The sequence below is a fragment of the Ruditapes philippinarum genome, unplaced genomic scaffold (assembly GCF_026571515.1).
Source record: "Ruditapes philippinarum isolate M1 unplaced genomic scaffold, ASM2657151v2 ctg1615_1_1_1_1, whole genome shotgun sequence".
Classification (NCBI taxonomy): domain Eukaryota; kingdom Metazoa; phylum Mollusca; class Bivalvia; order Venerida; family Veneridae; genus Ruditapes; species Ruditapes philippinarum.
In genome coordinates, this window is record NW_026865698.1 from 225,030 (window position 1) to 245,063 (window position 20,034).

Sequence of the window (20,034 nt, forward strand, 5' to 3'; positions counted from 1 at the left end):
TTAACTTGTAAATATATAAAATATAGTTTTGCCTGAAGTGACAAATCTGTTTAATAATATCCAGGGATTATAATTGATTGTTTTTCCTTTCTCAAATCAGGAGATATGTGCAACTTATACAGCTTTAGAGCGTCGACGTCAATTCCTTAAAGATCGTTCAGTACGACATTATTGTCGTGGATGCATGTTTACGCAACAGTTTCAATTTTGATTTCTTTTTATCTATTTTGATACTCCGCCACCTGAAGTATGAAGGGAGCCCTTCCTTCAACAAATAACTGGGTCCGACGACGATTATGTTGGACGGAGAGAAAGTGCTCCGCAAGCCGCAGTCGGTCAACCGCAGCAATAATTACAGGAACACAACAATAAAGAGGAGAGGGTATGTACAGGCAAAGTTCAACACCAAGTTCCGCCTGTTTCAAATGTTTACAGCTGTAAAACCTTAGGCGCTCCCCTGCCGATCAAACAAGAGAACATCAGACAGAAGATTCTTGACAAAGAATGTTCCGAAAATGCTCCGTGAACTTGGCGTCAGCAGTTACAGCAGAAATGGCAATTTCTTTAGTCCTGCTTGTACATAACGCACCAATACATAACTCGAAAAATGGTATGAAAAAAAGAACGTGGCAATAAAGTATATGAATAAATAAACTTTCGTAAAACCCCAAATTTATTCCGTACTACTAAGTCCGTTCAAGAGAGAAAGAGAACGATTATTGCAGAGTTATTTCTGCTTTTATATTCTATCACTTTAATATCGAACAACAAATCAGTAACAAATGGCTATTTTATCAAACTGTTTCATTAATAAGTTTGCAGGGTACATTTTCAACTTTCAAAATTTTTACCGTCCTCACCCAAACACCAACGAGGATAATAAACTGTAACACCGGTATCAATCCACAGAAACTTAAAGACTGTCCGACACGGGCAACGAGAAGACCGGCGAAGAAGCCTTTGTTGCTGTTTTTTAGACAGGAAAATTATACCACTGAATTTTGCTGCCATATGTTTACCACCGTCATATTCTGCTTTAAAATGGCAGTCCGATATTTTTTGTTGGACACAAGATCATCTCTTTAGCAAATGAAGGAGAACGGAATCCATTAAATAAACTTTTAAGTATTAAATAATATACGAACATGAGGATTAACCATGTCAAACAACGCATCTGAGAGCATGGTATAGAGACATAAATTATAAAATTTCACAGAATTTAACGTGTAAATAGTATTAAATGTTACAAATGACTTTCTGGAGGATTAAATATGGAGCATCACAGCTATTAAAATTTACAAGGCTAAGAACTATTCATTCAGTACCACATACATGTATATTAAGAAGCACATACAAAATGGTTAAGAAAGACGAGATTAAAAGTCATGCAAAATGAATATCATCATAGGTTAATATTTAAAACTATTGAAAAAGAAAAGTGGAATCTAATGTAAATACGAGTACACAAATGATACCGGACACTTTATTGAAAATGTTATAAAACGTGACTTAACAATTGTGTTTTGACAGGAAGCTAAAACATTTTGGACTGTGAAACATCCAACATAAACAAAGGATCGCTTTACCAAAATCTTTGACCCTTGGGACTGCAGAGGAAGGACCCTTGTTAACGAAACATAGTATTGTGACAGTGGATATCCTTATTGTGGATGAAATGCTTACCCATATAATCTCTAGAATTTTAAAAACTTAAGTCAGAGTAACTTGATCAACTCGTTTGGACACGCGTTACAAATCTAAAGATTTCGATTGTCCATGACCAATATTAGATACTGACTCTGTCAAAACTGATTTTATCTAAGTTTGGGATTTGAGCCGAAAAAGATTGACTCGGTATTTACCTAAATGTGAAGACAAATCGTTATCATTTAACAATTTGACGCGATGCATTATGGGCCTTGGCTTTTTCATCTAACTTGTAAGTGGTACCCTCAAAATGTATACATGTATTATTGTATGTAACTGTATCATGTAAGAATTAAAACTCCTAATGCGTTTTTAAGTACATGTACATTAATTGATTTAGACGTGTATGTTTCACAGTAAACATAAAGGGTGTTAGAATTTAACTTGATTAGAAAAAATTATAATTTGAGAATAAATTTGTAATTTTCTCTATACTCGAATCCAAAAAAATCTGATTCGTCTACTAATATGCTTCAAAATAAAGACAAAATACCATTTTATCGTGTTTGTATTATTAAAATCCTAATTTTATCAGAAGGATGTCAATTTACTTAGCACAGCTAACATTCATTCTATTGTTCAGGAAGGAGTCTATTTTATGAAAAAAAAGCAAATACATTTGTTTATTTTTACACTTTGAACATTGTCCAGAACATAACTTTAAGATTATAATAGAAATCAAATCAGCATGAAACTTTGTATGTAGATAGATCTTATTGAGAAGAAGTACAGTGCAAAAGATTCATAACTCTGTTTGGCCCAACTTTTGAATTATCTACCCTTTTAGTAAAATCTTGTCCGGGACATACTTTCTCGTAAATTATAAGAGATATCAACATGAAAATATGTAGGTTGAAAGATCTCAATGAGTAAATGTGCCGTGCAAAAAATCGTAACTCTATTTTGCCTTATTTTGGAGTTAATGCTCTTTGTTCATTTTAACACTGAACTTTGTCCGGAACATAACTCGTAGATTATTAGAGATATCAACATGAAACTTTGAATGTAGATAAATCTCATTGGGTAGAAGTGCAGTGCAAAAGAACCATAACTCTATAAGCCCCATATTTTGAATTATCTAACATTTTGGGATAAATCATGTCCGGGACATTACTATAAGAAATATGAACATGAATTTTTTAGGTAGATAGATCTTATGGGTAGATAACTCTGCCTTGGCTTATTCCGGAGTTTTTGTCCTTTGTTCATTTTTACATTTTAAACTTTGTCCGGGACATAACTTGGAAACCATAAGAGGTATCAACAAGAATCTTTGTAGGTAGATATATATTATTTATTAGAAATCCAGGGCAATGAATAGTAACTTCTTGAACTATCGCATTTTGAACTTTGCCCAGGGACATAACTCTGAAACTACAAGAGGTGCATTTTTCTGTGTCAAAAACCTTTTCGGGGAGAATCACCCGATTCAAACCGGGCTTTTGCTTATTTAGCAATTTATCAAACTATGGTTGTATAGGATAATAGATTCATCGTGGAATTATAAAAGTGTACTCTGAAATAAATATTCTTCCTGGGAAGTGAGTAAGCACTTTCATAACCTCTGAAATATTCTTTGCAAGTCTTTGTTGGAGTGAGTTCTCCTTTAATATTTATAAAATAAAATGTTTAGTGTTTCTCCGAATAATACGTAGAATAAAACCACTTTACTTTTTATTCTTGTAGGTTTAGATAGATTGACGAGCGAGTACCGAAAGCCAGATGGGTCCTACCAACAAAGTGCTTGGTAAGTTAAATACAATGACACAGTTGTTCACTTATTTATAAACGAAAAAATCGACTTTAATTTCGTTAATTTTAACCATTCATTAAACTGCCGATATGTGCTAGCAACTTTGTTGTTCAGAACTTGGTTAAAAGTTTGTAAATATCTAATACAGAAAAACAAACTGACTGAAAAAAAATCAAGAAATACTCAGTTGTTGTACATTGTTTGCAAAACACAGATGAGCCGTTGACTAACAGAAAATGAACACTTATTCATATAAAAGTCTTGAAACAAAGTGATCCCTCGGAAGCATTAATCACAACAAAATTACAAGAGAATTGCAGACTCGGTTTTATTGAGTCTGTACATGAGTGATAATGAATATGTGCAACATCCCTCACGCCCCCTAAGCCTTGGTTGACTCAATGGTCAGTAACATAGTGTAATACCACAGTTTTATATGAAACTTTCAGTTTAATACGTCAGAAAGAAGTCAGCATATAATGCTATGCACCTGGTTGTCCATCCATTTGACCGTCTTTTACCAGTTTTAGTTTCCGGATTGTATCTTTTCAACCGGTAGAAGGAAACTGAAACTACCTGAAACATATGTTAAGTAAACCATAATGAGACGATTTCTAGAGCGCAGATTTGATCTTCCTTAAAGTCAAGGCCAATTTCACATTTAGTCATATTGTAAATTCAAAACTTACTGTCCGTTCTATAATTTAACCGATATAAACAAAATCTTGTTTTAGCAGACATATCAATTACAATGAGACGATGCGCAGATCACAGGTGTGAGGTTTATGATCTCAAAATTGGCCCCGTAAGGAATTACTTAATTTATATAGACTTGCAATGGAACACACACCACTTTTGTTGTATTGTGTGAAACTTCTAGAGCTTACATATTTACTTATATGGGAAACCACAAAGCACAAATTTTAGATATTAAGCATCTAGCATCAATTTGTAGATGTTTTAAAAGTGTTTTAATCATGACCCTCAAGTCGAACTGGCCCTGTTATTCACTGGAGTCGTTTGCTTCATGTAGAATTAAACACAGGGACCCAGCACAGTGTTGGGATAGTGTTTAAAGGTAATTTTAGAAAACATATATTCTGTATATATGATATATAGACAAGAGGTTGAACTAGCCAAATCGGCCGAAATCCACTGGTCCAGTATAAGTCAAAATTGCAAAGTCATTTTCACGTTTATTTGTTTCTTCTAGAATTACCTTTTTACACTATCCTAACACTGTGCTGGGTCCCTGTGCAATTAAATATAGGGAAAAGCATCAAATTTATTTCGCGGATAAATACTATGCATCTATAGTTGGCATATAGCATTGTTTAGTTGCCTCTATAAACATTTAATTAATCATGTGCTAAGGGCAAAAAACCTCCAACTTGGAGGTCATATTGTACTTTAAGAAACGAATAGATAGTGACCTGTAATCCTGCATATTAAAACAACGATTGCCATTAATCTTTCTAAATTGTATTTGAAATTCTTTATTAGGTTCCAAACGATCAGATAATTTCCCGTTTTTCGTGGTCATCACATGTTATGCAATATTAATTTTGTAAAGACGTTCGTTTAATGTATGTCACTTGATATTTTATGCACGAAACGCCATGTTTAACTGTTGCATTGCATATAACGCTTCTCTGACTCGGTCTATAATGTTACATTGATGTCGAATTAAATGTTCTATAATAACTGCGTTCAGAATAAATTTACAGAATAATTTACACTCAGAGAATTCTTGGATGATCTACAACTGCAATCATAAACGATACGAATGGGTGTTTTTATATTAAACCTAACGTACTTGAATTTAACATATTGTTTTCAAAAACGTCAAACGGTTTTCTTTCTTTTTGATATATACTCCCAATATCCTGCACACATGAGCATCTTGAATAACTTTATTTGCAGGAAATTAAAAACAAAATAATGTATACAATTTTGTGATTCATTTGAAATTTTTTAATTACTTTAATTATAATTTCAAGAATCAGAAAAGAAAATATTCAATCGTCTATGATGTTACTTATAATTAAAGTAGGCATCAATTAAAGTAGCAGTTAATCATTCTTGTTTTCAGATTGACAAGTATTAGCTTGAATTCTATAGACAATGTAATATCTTAGTTTGTTTGTTGATAAGAAATTAGTTCCATCTGTCCGAGACATTATGCTTGATTATGGCTAAATGATTCAAAATATAAACTGAACCATTCATGAAAATTTAAATCAGAAAAAACAAAGATGATTTCACTTTTTAAATTAAAGATGTTAAATTTTAACATAACTTGGTTACTTTCAAAACACCAACAACAAAACATTGTTAACAGAAAACTGTTCAAATGATTTTCAAATTCTAGAGTAATTATATTACTTCATAAATCACTATTAATTTTAATGATTTTGATTTGATCAAAATCTGAGGTCTGTTAGTTCAATATATTTCATTTATAACAGTCGCGACTTTCTGTACGTGCTTTCTTTGGTGTTTGATATCATAGAATAAAACACATTATTGACACTTATATCATTTTTTTAAGAGTAAAAGATCTAGATGAAGTGTAAAAGTGAATTAGGATGAATGGAAACGTTGATATACATAAGTTGCCTAGCTTGCCTAGATCCAGAGGCAACCCTGGTCCTGGCACTCCTGAACATATCCGACATTGGTCCAATTTTTAAGATTGTTGACATTTATCATGGTAGAGGTTGGATCTTAGTAGTATCATGCTCCTTTGATTACGAGATCAAGATGTTACAACTTAACAACAGACCACTTCCTTTTGATAAGATTTACATTTACTTAGTTATTTGCATTTATTATTGATAATCATTACCTTTTTGAATATATTTCTTTTTTTCAATTGGTAAGAGTATGGCATAATTCAGAACTGTTCAATGTTTAGGGGGTGGGGTGTATATGGCTGGATCGCTCAGTCGGTAGAGCCACGGTATGGTATTCTGTGAGTCCCGGGGTTGGAATCCCGGTCAGGCTGCACATGTATACCTTGTCCGCGTAAGAGTCTATTATTGAAAACACTCACGTTGTGACGTTGTTATAGTCCTCGTAAATAAACTTCATGTTATGACTTCCGACAAAATTGTATTGAGAGTTATTGAGATCAGTTTGCCAATATCAGGTATTGCAACTAATGTGTCGATATACTTGTATAATATCACGTCTAATAAAATTGACGTTACGTTGTACGGCATGAAAAGATAATTGCTCTATTCTATTTGCGGTACATTCTCTGGCGTCTTTATATTGCTGATACCTATATATTGCTCTGATTAATGACAAAAATTGTTCCGAAATGATCAAAACGATCGAGTTCTGGTCGAACAACTGCAGGCCAATACAAACGCTTATCATTTCTTTAATGATCGCCCCGTGAACGCATTAAAAGAGAACAATTCACTATTACGACTGTCACAATACTGTTTGTTTTTGTTCAGAATTATTATATTGGCAAACTGGTCAAAATAACCCTCTTATTTGCTTAGTGACAAAACATTAAAATCTTGTAGGTTGACAGCGTTTGCAGCAAAGATATTATGTCATGCTGACTATGTTGTCGATGACGGATTGGAAACGACAACTGATCTTCAACCGACCATTAGCTATTTGGCGAATCTTATACATGTAGGAGGAACTTTTAATGGGATAAAAAACATGGGGTATAGCCACACCTGGTGGTCGAAGGTGATCAATTTTATACTCATCTCAGTCAGAGATAGTTGATGTTATTAATTCACAAGAATTGACATTAATTGTGTTTTTATTGATCTGATTAAACGTGATAGAAATTTATACTTATCATCTATCATTATTAGAAGAAAGAAAAGAAGTATAATGTCCAGGAAGTTTTCAATTCTTCTAATGAATTAGAAATAAAATAATGGAATTTATATGGTGTTTTCGACGACTTTTCATTGCTGTTAACTAACATTCTTCTATGACGACTAACTTGAAATGAAATAAAATGATATTAGAAATTGTAAATCGTAAAAAGACAAGCTGGTTAGATTTAAAGTGACAACGATACTAAATATGTTATATCTCAACAAAAGTTTCTTGAATCATACTCGTACGTTACATACATTTTCGATTATATTTACAGGGAGCTACAAAGGACGGCTTTAAACCTTCTATCACTGCCTTTGTGTTGATAAGTCTTCTTGAGTGTAATGTTATGCAGTCGGTATGATAAAAATTTATATGCATTACCAATAGCATCACTATTTTTTAATCATTATCACCATTATAATCAATATGACCATCTGAAACATCATCATCATCATATTCCTTTAGAATTGTCATAGCTTAAATAACAATATTACTAATAATAATGATACTCATCATCAGTATATTGTTTATAATTTTATAAGTTGTCCATTACTCAATGATGAATGCATACGTGCATTCAACCCTGGTTCAGTCGTTCTAATTTAATATACAAGATTGTCTTCAGTTCGATTATATAGGAAGCTGTTTGCTTATAGACACAGTCTCGAATCCTATTCTATAACAAACCAATACATGCAATGAATATAAACATTATTTCTGGAGACAAAATCAATATGCCCGTAAGACAATGGTTGTATTACAATCATTTATGGCCGATAGATTGAATACTATGCAGTTTTGATTCAAATATCATAGAAATTGATCAGGAAGGTTGAAAACTGAATATCTCAGGCGAGCACAATATAGTAAATTATTTTACCACAATCAATATTTGATATTATTTTTACCTTTAGACCAAATGCTGTAAAAATATAAGAAATGAAAAAAATAAATAAATGTATTGACGGGTTTTAAGCTCACCTGATAACGAAGTGGTCAAGGTGAGGTATAGTGATGGGGCTATGTCCGCCGTCCGGCGTCGTGCGAGGTGTGTCGTGAGTTGTCGTCAACATTAGGGTTGTTAACACTCTAGAAGTCACGGTTTTGATTGGATCATCATCAAACTTTGTCAAAATGTTGGTCTCAATGAAATACAGGTCGAGTTTGAATATGAATTATCTCGGGGGGAAAAACTAAGTCACTGGAGCTAAAAAAAGAAATATCTTGTTAACACTCAAGTTGCTGCAGTTTTGATTCAAATATCCTGAGACATTGATGAGGAAGTTTTGATGTTTTAATGATTTCTGAGTCAAGTCGGAATATGGGCCATCTCCGGTCAAAAACAAGGTCACGTAATTAAACAAAACAGAAAAACCTTGTTAACATTGTAGTGGCTGCAGTTTTGATCTAAATTTTCTGGAGAAAGGTCAGAAAGTTTATTTTAATTATGTGTAGGTCAAGTTTGAATATGAGTTGTCTCGGGTTAAAAACTAGGTAACAGGAGCTAACGAATAGAAAATATTTGTTAACATTCTTATGGCTACAGTTTTGATTCAAATATTTTTGAAATTGGCCATGAAAGTTGTTTTGATAATTTCTAGATCAGGTTTGAATATGGGTTGTCTTGAGTCAAAAACTAGTCATATGATCTAAAAGTTTAAAAAAAAATCTTGTTAACACTCTACTGGCTGCAGTTTTGATTCAAATATCATAGAAATTGATCAGGAAGGTTGTTTTGATAATTTCCGAGTCAAAATTGAGTATGGGTCAAAAATAAAGTCACATGAGCTAAAAATAGAAAAATCTAGTTGGCACCCTAGTGGCTGCAGTTTTGATCCAAATTTTCTATAATTTTGGTAAGAAAAATTGTTTTGTTTTGATGATTTCTGGGTCAATTTTGAATATCGGTTGTCTCGGGTTAGAAACTTAGTCACAGGAGCTAAAAAAATAGAAAATATTATTAACACTCTATTGGCTGTAATTTTGATCAAAACATCCTGGAAATTGTGAAGGAAAGTTTATTTGATGATTTCTTGGTCAAGTTTGAACATGAGTCATCTCCGGTGAAAAACTAGGTCAAATGAGCTAAAACTAAATAATCTTGTTCACAAAAAATTACCTGCAGTTTTGATCCAAATATTTTGGAAAATGTTTAGGAAGATTTTTTTGATGACTTCTAGGTCAAGTTTTAATATGAGACTTCTCGGATCAAAAACTAGGTCATGGAAGCTATAGATAGAAAATTCTTGTTAACTCTGTAGAGGCTACTATTTTGATCCAAATATCCTTGAAATTGGTCTGGGAGTTTCTTTTGATGATTTATAGGTCTAGTTCAAATATGAAAAACCTGGTGTCTAAAACTAGGTCACACTGCCGAAATATGGAAAAAAAACCTTGTTAACATTCAAATGGGCAAATTTTTGACTCATTTGTCATTAAACTGTGTCAGGATGCTTGTCTACTCTATTGCTGAGAGAATTATGAACATGGGTCGTCTCTGGTGAAAAACTAGAAGTTGTTCAGGAAAGTTGTTTCGATGACTTCTAGGTCAAGTTCTAATATGGGTCGTTTCAGGTCAAAAACTTGGTCATAGGAGCAAAAAATATGCATGTTTGTTTAGATACTTTCTAGGTTAAGTTCGAAATTGGGTCCTGGGGTCAAAAACTAGGTCACACAGCCAAACTATTGAAAACCCTTGTTAGAAGTAACATTTTTGACTCTATTGTCATCAAACTTGGTCATTATCTTGTCTAAGTAATTACTCGGATGTGTTCAATGGGCAATGTTAGCGATCTATGGCCATGTTGGCCCTTTTGTATCTAAAAATCAATATATTTATATATCTTTAAAATTGTAAATTAAAATTTCGAAAGCTTACGATCGCTTTATTGTTATGACTAGAAACTTTTCTCCAGTTTACGTAAACAAACCAGTACAGATGTTATGTGAGGAAAATATTTGTAATCCAAAAAAGACATTGTATTAATGCAAACTGTCACATCGCCGAAAAATGTTTCGTTTGAGGTTCAATCTAGCACAGTTGACGCTAAATGTAGCATTGAACGCTAAATTTCGCAAATGTCCTGACTCTCACTGTCGCACCTATATCATTATAAGTTATACAAAAAAGTCATTATCGTTACATATTGTGACGACATGTAATCAATTTTTCTGTCAGGTAGACGTAATAGTTCTGACCACTGTAATGTTATGTTCCAAACTTTTTGATGCGCTACACAAAACCGTGTAAGTAAAAATTTGGTTGATTCGCTGATTTATGAACCCATTAATTTTACATTTATATTTAACTAGACACCAATTTTACATCCCCCATAAACTTGAAGATAAATACTCTGACCTCAAGTTATGTTTGCATACCTATCATGTTGTAAAACAAAAAGCCTTCTACGCACATATATATATACGGTTTGGAAATTGGGAAATGCACTGCTTGGCATGTAATAATTCAAACTTGCCACTTTTATAAACTCATCTTTCAGCAAAATGACGTTTTGTGTAAGATATAGAGAATATTGATTCAGTGTAGTATTAAATATAAGATCGAGTTAAACAGGCCTCTGGCATGTATAATATTGTTGTTTTCAATATATTTAGTATTGACTATTTATCACATCTAAAATACGATTGGTTCACAATAAAAAAGAGTCATTTTTTAATTGACGCTTCTATAGTGTAACGCTAATATCTGCGCTTTTTCACTACTAAGTTTGTATTTATCGCAAATGATGTGCCGTCAAGTTGTTTTTGCACTAGAGTAACACTGTTTTCTGTTTTAATTGAATGGCTGTATTAAACTTCTGTGTCGTGGTTGATATGTTAAATAAAGTTAATATACATTTGGCGTTGATGACAAAAGCTTTCATTAAACTTATAAAAAACTGTACCAAGGTTTCTAGAAAAGGGTAGATGTGGCTTGAACAAAAAGTTGTATCAATTGGGTGCGTATGAGTGTATGTTTTGTTTGTAGGGGTTCGGATATTATCTTTAAAGTTTTGTTTAAAAAAGAAACACTAAAAATCCTGCTCCCAAATTAATGAGTTTATATTGATTACACATTATACCACAGACGTTGATATTTATCCGATGGAAGATATAGATTAGGCTGTTTTGTCTTCTAACAGTGAGATCATTCGCAACTTTTTTACTGGCTTTGCAAGTGATTAAAACGTACAAATTTGCCAATTTTGGACTGAATATTGATAACCGAGTTCAAAAAAGATCAATTATTGAATACTTTTATTTTATAACTAGGAGTTACATATTATGGATTGTTCTGGCCTAAGCCTTACGAAAAGGGGTAATAGAATCTTGCCCACAATACCTCAAGATAGGTCATAATATTGTCTTCGAACAACGATTTCAAGCTTTACATATAAAATACGAGCACATTTACTTGATACTTAGAAGAATAATCATATGTGCTTAAGAAAGTTAAACAATGTCGGTTATGCACAGAGGTGTTTAAGAAAATGACAAATAAATCGTCATAGGTATTCTTTCTTTACTGTATGGTTGCTTGCTAACTCATTTAACGGTTGCTTGGGGATATAAATAAAAACAGTGTACGTTTGCTTTTGAACCAACTTTTTCTCAATGATTTAAAAACGTCCTTACAGTAGTTAATGGTTTGAACTGACGATAATATTCGTAAAGGTTTGAACGTTTATCTTTTAGTTCTGCTTTTTTTTATTTGTGACATATCTAATCCTTCACATAAGGTTTTTTTTAAAACGTAGGTAAATGCAACTGAATTGTATCGAATATCAATTGATTGAATGATTTATGTCTCATCAAATTAATGAATGTACATACTACGAGGGATGTCCAGAAAGTTCATATACTTCTTCATTTTTTATTCTGTAACAATACATACGCTGTACAAATTTTGTCAACATAAATGTACATATCTAACGAACACAGTTATCAAAGATTACTAAACTGTGACTAACGTTTGTATTTTAACAGTATTTACATACAACAAATATACATCTGACAACGTCAACGGCGTCAAATTAACTTTATGTTTACCTGCTATTCAATTTCTTCCGATTTCAAAAGCCATGGTAATTGTCTGATGTATACTTAATACATGTTATGTTCCTTTGCTATTACATCATGAATTTCATATTTAAAATTATTATCTAAAAGCAAAGATGTCACTGGTTCCCATGTAGTATGTGAGATGTCTGCCTTTATCAAAGATTGCCGTAACGCAATCTACGATATTTAAGCCATGCTACTTTTGGTCACCTTTGTAGCGTTTGTTATACAATATCATGTCATCACCGCTTCTTTATCTTATCTTGTTCGGCATTTAAACACAAGTTGTCTTTTACAATTTATGGTTATTTTTTGTTTTTAAAGTAAAGATAAAAATCTCAGTTGATGCTATAGTTGCTATGAAGTTAAATATCATAACGTTGCTCCGTCCTCGAATTTGACGTCAATTTTGCAACACAAAATTTACGCACCTTCATTGTCTATAATTGTCGTTAGTAAGTCGTTTATTTGCGTATGACATCATAAATTACACAAAATATCATATAATAGTATCCTATGGTGTCACAAAATTAAAACGAGAGTTTGTGTAAAATTGCAATTTAAGCAGCTTATTATTTGAGTGGCTGTCGTCATGAAATCAAAGTGATTCAATGATCATGTTGCCATGGTGATCGGCGTGTTGCGAATATTTCTTTTATCATGTATATTAATTTAGAAATATGTAGCAGATAAATATTCTAGCAAAATATTCAATTATCATATTGACATGACTGCTTATAATAGATTTATAGCCTTGTCTACGAACTTTACGGACAGCCCTTCTACATACATTAGAGTAAACAATATTCAATTTGTATGTAACAAGAAACTCACTTCTCCACTAAAGAAAAAATATATATGCGTTATTTGGGGACATGCTTTTTCAATTTTTTTATAGTCAATCATGTGGTTTTGCAATTGTATCAATAATAATATTGGTTATAAGCTGATCAGTATTGTAAAAGATCTTGAAGGAAATTTACTTCTACTTAATTGTAGTAATTGTATTTTAAATTTTGCGACAAGAATATAACTCTGGTTAATATTTATAATCCAAATAGGAACAATCCAAATTTCTATGACTATATCTCGGAAAAAAATGTCAAAGTTTGAAGACTCCATATTTATTTTTGCCGGAGACTTTAATTAAGTTTAAAATCCAGATGCAGATTCTTTTAACTATTTGCATTTGAATAACCCTAATTCACGTGACAAAGTTCTTTCGTTAATATCAAAGTAATACTTAGTGGATTGTTGGAGAGTAAATAATAATGAAAAATGGGAATACACTTGGCTTATAAGAAATCATACTAAAAGGGCGCGTCTTGGTTTCTTTATTTAATTTCAGGCTACCTGTATGCTGATCTTGACAATATTACGGTTTTACCTGGTTATCGCACAAATTATTCTTTAAAATTCCATGTCATTAGACTTTTGAAATTTTCCAAAAGGTAATTCATATTGGAATTTTTTTGTTCCATCGAGTGAGCTGTAAAAAAATAATTCTCACTTGTGGCGTATCCATGAGTGAGAATACTGTTTTTCAAGTTGACGAGATGACATAAAATTACATCTTACACAAAAAAACCCCAAAAAAACCAAACAAATTAGCTTTTTATTTTATGCTTGCTTAAAAACAAGTTTAAATGAAATTTCCTTAATATTGACTTTAATATTAAAATCTGTTTTCCACACTGGTAGCCTCATTTTAGTCGACTTTCTCACAAGTACAAAAAGTCTTGAGCTGAAAAATAAGTTCGACGATCAAAACTATAGATAGCGATAACATTATTTATTTTATTCCAAAAACATGAATGATCGCTTGATTTATTAATAAAAGGAAACAATTCTAGTAGAAGTTAAAGTCACATCATCCGACTTTATTTTCGTTACTTACAGCGAATTTATATTAGACCAGGCTTTGAGTGATATAAGCGGCCGCCCAAAAATATTTCACGGGAGGAAAATACTTGTGTTTTGTTCAGAGGGGTATCGTTTGGATTTGTAAGTCATACATCTTTTTATAAGACAGAAAACGTATTTGAGTATTGTACAGACAATAAATAAGTGTTGACAGATAAGTAAACATTTAAAAAGCGGCTAGGAATTAGGAAAACATAGAATTGTTGTAATGCTGTCTTACGAACGCTGGGTTGACTACTTATTCATCGGGCTGACAACTGATATTGGTTTACAAGTTTTTATATTGCATAATCGTAGGATGCCTAAATACGCCTAAATGTCACCAAAACAGTTAAGTATATGGAAGGAAGTGTATTTTTCAGACTGTAAAATGAAACAAAAATTTAGAGACGATGTTTGGTAATTGGTTCTTTGAATGAATTGAAGTAAGTTTGATTCCTTTTTATTACTTTTGAAGTTAAGTTATTTATCAATTTCAGCCTTTTTCTCTAAAAAGCCCTGACAATGTCAACAAAAATAAAATGAAGGTAACACATGGGAAAATTTTAAAAAGTAGTCTTGTCATTGAAAAGTTTGACATTCTATTTTGATAATTTTCACTGTGAAAATATGAAAAACTGTGTAATTGTCACGGTTAAATCAGTATTCCCCTTAAAAGCATAAAAATGGCTTTATTCTACACCTGTGCTGTAGTTAATGTGATAAATATATTACATTAAAAAGAAACTCTCATAGAATTGTTAAGAAACAAAAACTTTACAAAAAATGTATATATATCCAAAATGTAAAGTTTAAAACAATACGGATAAAAATAGCGGGAAAAAAGAATGAAGCGATGCCTTTTCCAGTTTACATTGCAATTGTTTATTAACAAAACTGTAATAAATAATTGAAAAGAAATATCAACCGGTTTCACCCGTTAAAGGGATCTTCAAGTTAATGACGTTAATAATGTCGATGGTAACGACGTCAAAACAATGAGTGTCACATAGCAAAATTGAATAATAATATATCAATTTTAGCGTTTTATACTATAGTTAAAGTCCTGCTAGAAGATCCTACCATCTATGGTTATTGAATTAACATAATTATATAAATGCTAAATGTTGCTTAAACTGTTTCGAACTGATTCATAGGAAAATCGTTCAACGTCTTTTCCGAAACTTTTGCTACGATTTGATGTTCATTTTTACCGGTTCTTTTAAATATATACCTCACACGTTTTCCAAAATTAAAAGTTTATCAAAGGATTGTCACATGCTTTTGAAAAATATCTTTAATAGGGGACAATATTTAGTATTATTTCAAAAAGTTTCATGATCAGAGTTGCAACAATTCTCAAAACATTGTAAAATAAAGATCTATTAATGTATCTGTATATCAATATATCTTTATTCAAAAGTCATATACTTACTTCATTAATTCTAAGATATTTACTGGCAACTGAATATAAATAAATGCATTGTCAACAGTCCTATATCAGCTATAAATTCACAGATTTTTTTCATAAGACCTAATATAAATAGTTCATCGTGTTGTGATGATAGAGATATAAACTGTTTTAAAAACATCTATTGATTGTAAGTGATCACTTTATAGTGTAATGAATTATTTTTGCCCTTCTTAAATATTGGACCCAGTATTATTTCAGTCCATTTCTCCGTAATTACTATTTACAAATAATGTATTCAAAAATGCGCAGATACATATCTGAGAGATACCACCGGAAGCTAACCGATCTTCAATATTTTGTAGCCATAACTGCTTTCTGATTTGTTATGAATAAAATATTTATTGCTCTATATCATCGAATGTTTCAAGACCTTCATTCAATTCATCAACAAAATTATATAATTTAACTGATTGAACATAAGAGAACAAATAACTAGACTAAGTGTTGACACACACCACTCATTGGTTGATGGCTAGCCCTACGAAAGGCTCTCGGCGTATATTGTTATGCGCCTGGTCGTCTGTCCGTCTGTTAGTAGTTTTCGTGTCTGGTCTGTATCTTTTGACCCTGTGGAAGGAAATTTAACTCATTTGCAGAATTAAATATATAAATATTGGGTGCAAACCACATGTTTTACACACTTTTTTAAGTCAAGGTTAATGTCACACTAAGTAATGTTTATCATTTTCAAAATTTCGTGTTCGTTCTGTACATTTTCAACCGACAGAAAGAAATTAAAGTTTTTTTTTGCAGAAACATTATTTATAATGAGTCGGTCTGAAGAACACAGGTTCAGGCTCCATGTGATCTAAATTGGCCCCGCCTCGGTCATTTCTAAATTTATATAGAATTATTTAGGAGTTTTTTCGTATCTGGTCTGTTATCTTTTGGACCACTGAAAGGAAATTGAACCTACTATGTACGAATGTTTTCCAATTTAAAAATGAGACGATTTCAGAGCACAGGTCTGACATTTCTTAGGTCAGGGTCACAACTTAGTCACTTTGTATTAATTTCAAAAATGTGTCCGCTCTGAATCTTTTAAACATATTGTAGGAAATTAACTTATTTGGCTGAAATAATTATATTACTGAGATGATGTGCAGAACGCATGTTTGAGCTTCTTCTGGTCAAGGTCACACTGACTCATACAAAGTCCTTATGTAAGTGTATATATTACGAAGGGGGATTACAATGTATGAATTAATTCATATGTTTCCTCCCAAAACATTTGTATGTTACCTCTCTTTATATCCCAAAAATCTATTACTTTATTTTCACCATTTTTATATATTTTGTGGACTTTTTTGTTAAGATCTTATTTATTCAGGTGATCTTAGGTTGATATGATTTAATTATTTGAAAAAAAAAACAATAATTTAAAAAAAAAACAATAATTTATTAAAAATGCTGTTTCTTAAAGTATGCACTAAATAACAATAAATAATTTGTAAATGAAAAAATGTCATTTTTTTAGCAATTCATCCAGACTTTGGACACGTATGAAGATGTGTTGAGAACTGGCAGCTGTTAATTTACAACGCTTCTTTTCTTACGCCTTCTTGTGGTTCTTCTCTCTCTCTCTCTCTCTCTCTCTCCCTCCCTCTCTCTCTCTCTCTCTCTCCCTCTCTCTCTCTCTCCCTCTCTCTCTCTAATAGAAAGATTGATATAGGTTGGAGTGACGATATTTAAGTTTCTGAATCTTTTTTATTATACAATACAACAAGGATTATGTTCCAAGGAAGAATACTACCATGATACGTGTCTTTCACTGCATTTTTATAGATTTAAATAAAAGAAAGTCATAAGAACACATTTTCATATCCCTTAAAGCATTATTTTAGGCTGAAGCATTTTTGTCTGTCAGCCATTTTCTGTATACATGACGTTAAAGTTGACCACCAAAGCCCGCTTTGGAACATGACGTCGTTGCGTATCCTTGGCAACTGTTACGGGTGTCACAACGCAATCGGCAGACAAATTATCTTAGATTCTACGTACTCGACGGACATTATAAAATCCTTAATACTGATATAAAATTTATCGTTTTACGCCGAAAAAATGTTTAAAAAATGGAAAGAAAACTAGCAATTTTGTGTGAAATTTGATGTTTAGCTACAGTATCGCCTTTAAAGCTGCTAATCATTTTGTTTTTTTTAATCGTCTTTTAACATGCATACTCTAAAGTCTAAATAATTAAAATAGATTTTGGGTCACCAACAATTTTTCGGTACACGTGATTCATTTCCCCTAATCCTTGAGATAAAAGTCACGCGAACACTTTTCTGGTGCTCATTTTTCCATTTGTCAGTAAAAGGATCGGGTTATGAACGGCATCTAATGCTATTATGATCACCGCATAGAATATATGGATATAGGCAAGTGTACGTAAGTTCTTATATTATAAATTGACGGGTAAATTGACGTGAAAATTAAAAAAAGAGGTATGGGACCGTATATCATGAAAGTCGTATATGACTAATATACCGTGATCCGTACACTTGTAATATACGGGAACACTGTTTGTACGGAGGTCCGTATTTTACTAAATTACGGAATTTTTATTACAATTCCATATATTACGAAATATCATATTCTTGTATATACGGATGATGTATATAAATATTCAAGACGTACATCAGAATTACCCACTTTTGTATGAGAGGAAAAAATAGCTTAGACTGTACGAATAAAAAGAACGGAATCTAATCTGACATATGGTCAAACTTTTACATGCCAAATTTCAAGACGCTACTCAAAAGTTCTCAAAGTGTCGCGGTCTACCTTAAAAACCATCATTATTGTTGACTTGTTTCCAATGACTTAATAATGTATGTGCTTCAAATGTAAACCCTTAAAAGCCGTCTGGTTAGCTCAATCGGTGGAGTGTTTGACTGTGGATCGTGTGACCCGGTGCGATTCTCGGACGGTACAGGTAACTTTCTTCGTGACTGATAAAATCCTTTATTTGGTCATTCGCACTGTACTTCTGCTATATATATATATATACATATATATATATATATATATATATATATATATATATATATATATATATATATATATATATATATATATATATATATATATATATACATACACACATATATGCATCTACAATTCAGCTTAATTTAAGAATTCATCATATCTCTCAATACATGATATTTATGAATAATCTTAGAACATATAGAATCATCAGCAGTACATGTGCGAGCATTAAACTCACAATTCAACGGTTGTTCAAAATTCAGGTAAAATACCCCACATCTTAATCTTTTTTCTAATTGTTTCAAACCAGAAAAAGTGGCCTCATAAACATGACTATTATGAGAACTTATGAAGCTCCATAAAGCACATCGTTTCCTATGAAAACAAATGTTTAATCAATAGAGATACTAATTACATGTTGACAGTCTTCTTTTACGCGTTTTACTACACTAGCAATGCTTGATTGGACAAACACTGTTACCCCGCCCATAGGTTTTCCACCAAAATATCACAGACAGTTTAATTTTGTTTTACTGGATTGGTACTTGTATTTATCTTTTCCACATTGTCTTTAAGTTTAAATGTAACATTATTTTCAGAATATAAGATATAATGTTGACCAAGCAGCTAGGTTCTTAGAAGGTTTAGACTTATATTGGCTGAGAAACAACCCGTTCGATTTAGCTATAACCACATACGCTCTTGCTCTGGCTAAAAGTAAAAAAAGATTTCGTTTCAAGGATGAGTTAGTCTCAATTATGAAGTCAGATGGAAGTAAGTGGATTAATATATTTATAAATTAGATTTTATGCCCAGCCATAAAATGGCCGTGGCATAAAGTGTTACCCTGTTCCGTCCCTCTGTCCTTCCATCCTACTGTCATTCCGTCATTATTAGTTTCCTTTTATTTTCTTAGTTTGTTTGTTTGTTTGTGTCATTTTGCGCCTTTTTCCAACAGTATTTTGGCCATATAGGCGGGTAGTTTCCTAACCATCGTTCCTGGAGAGTTACACCAGTACTTGACTATCTTCCTCCGTGCTAAACTACCAAAGCATCTCCCGGGGAGCGAACCCACGCCAGAGAGGTAACTGGATTAGAAGTCATCGACTCTAACCCCTCAACCACGGAGCCGTTGATATTAATAAAGGTTAACTCATATTTGACATATGGATATATCATGAGAAAATACAGGTTCGAATTTGGTAATTGTCCGATGATTTTGAGTTATGCCCCTTGATGAAATTTACAGTTTCCGTTCGTTATCTTCCCAACGGTATTACACATTAAACTC

The 20,034-nt window shown here is 32.3% G+C and overlaps 1 protein-coding gene across 1 annotated transcript in view; it reads left to right on the top strand.

Moving 5' to 3' along the window:
* The window catches only part of LOC132730028 (complement C3-like), a gene marked incomplete at its 3' end in the record, with an annotated part of 130,464 nt that extends 110,947 nt beyond the window's left edge, over positions 1 to 19,517 (top strand). Inside the window, exons 26-29 of the mRNA XM_060715872.1 lie at positions 3,394 to 3,454; positions 7,000 to 7,174; positions 7,593 to 7,673; positions 19,343 to 19,517. Of these exons, the coding sequence (XP_060571855.1) occupies positions 3,394 to 3,454; positions 7,000 to 7,174; positions 7,593 to 7,673; positions 19,343 to 19,517 (492 nt within the window). The remainder of the gene's footprint in view (positions 1 to 3,393; positions 3,455 to 6,999; positions 7,175 to 7,592; positions 7,674 to 19,342) is intronic.
* Between the last annotated feature and the right edge of the window lie 517 nt (positions 19,518 to 20,034).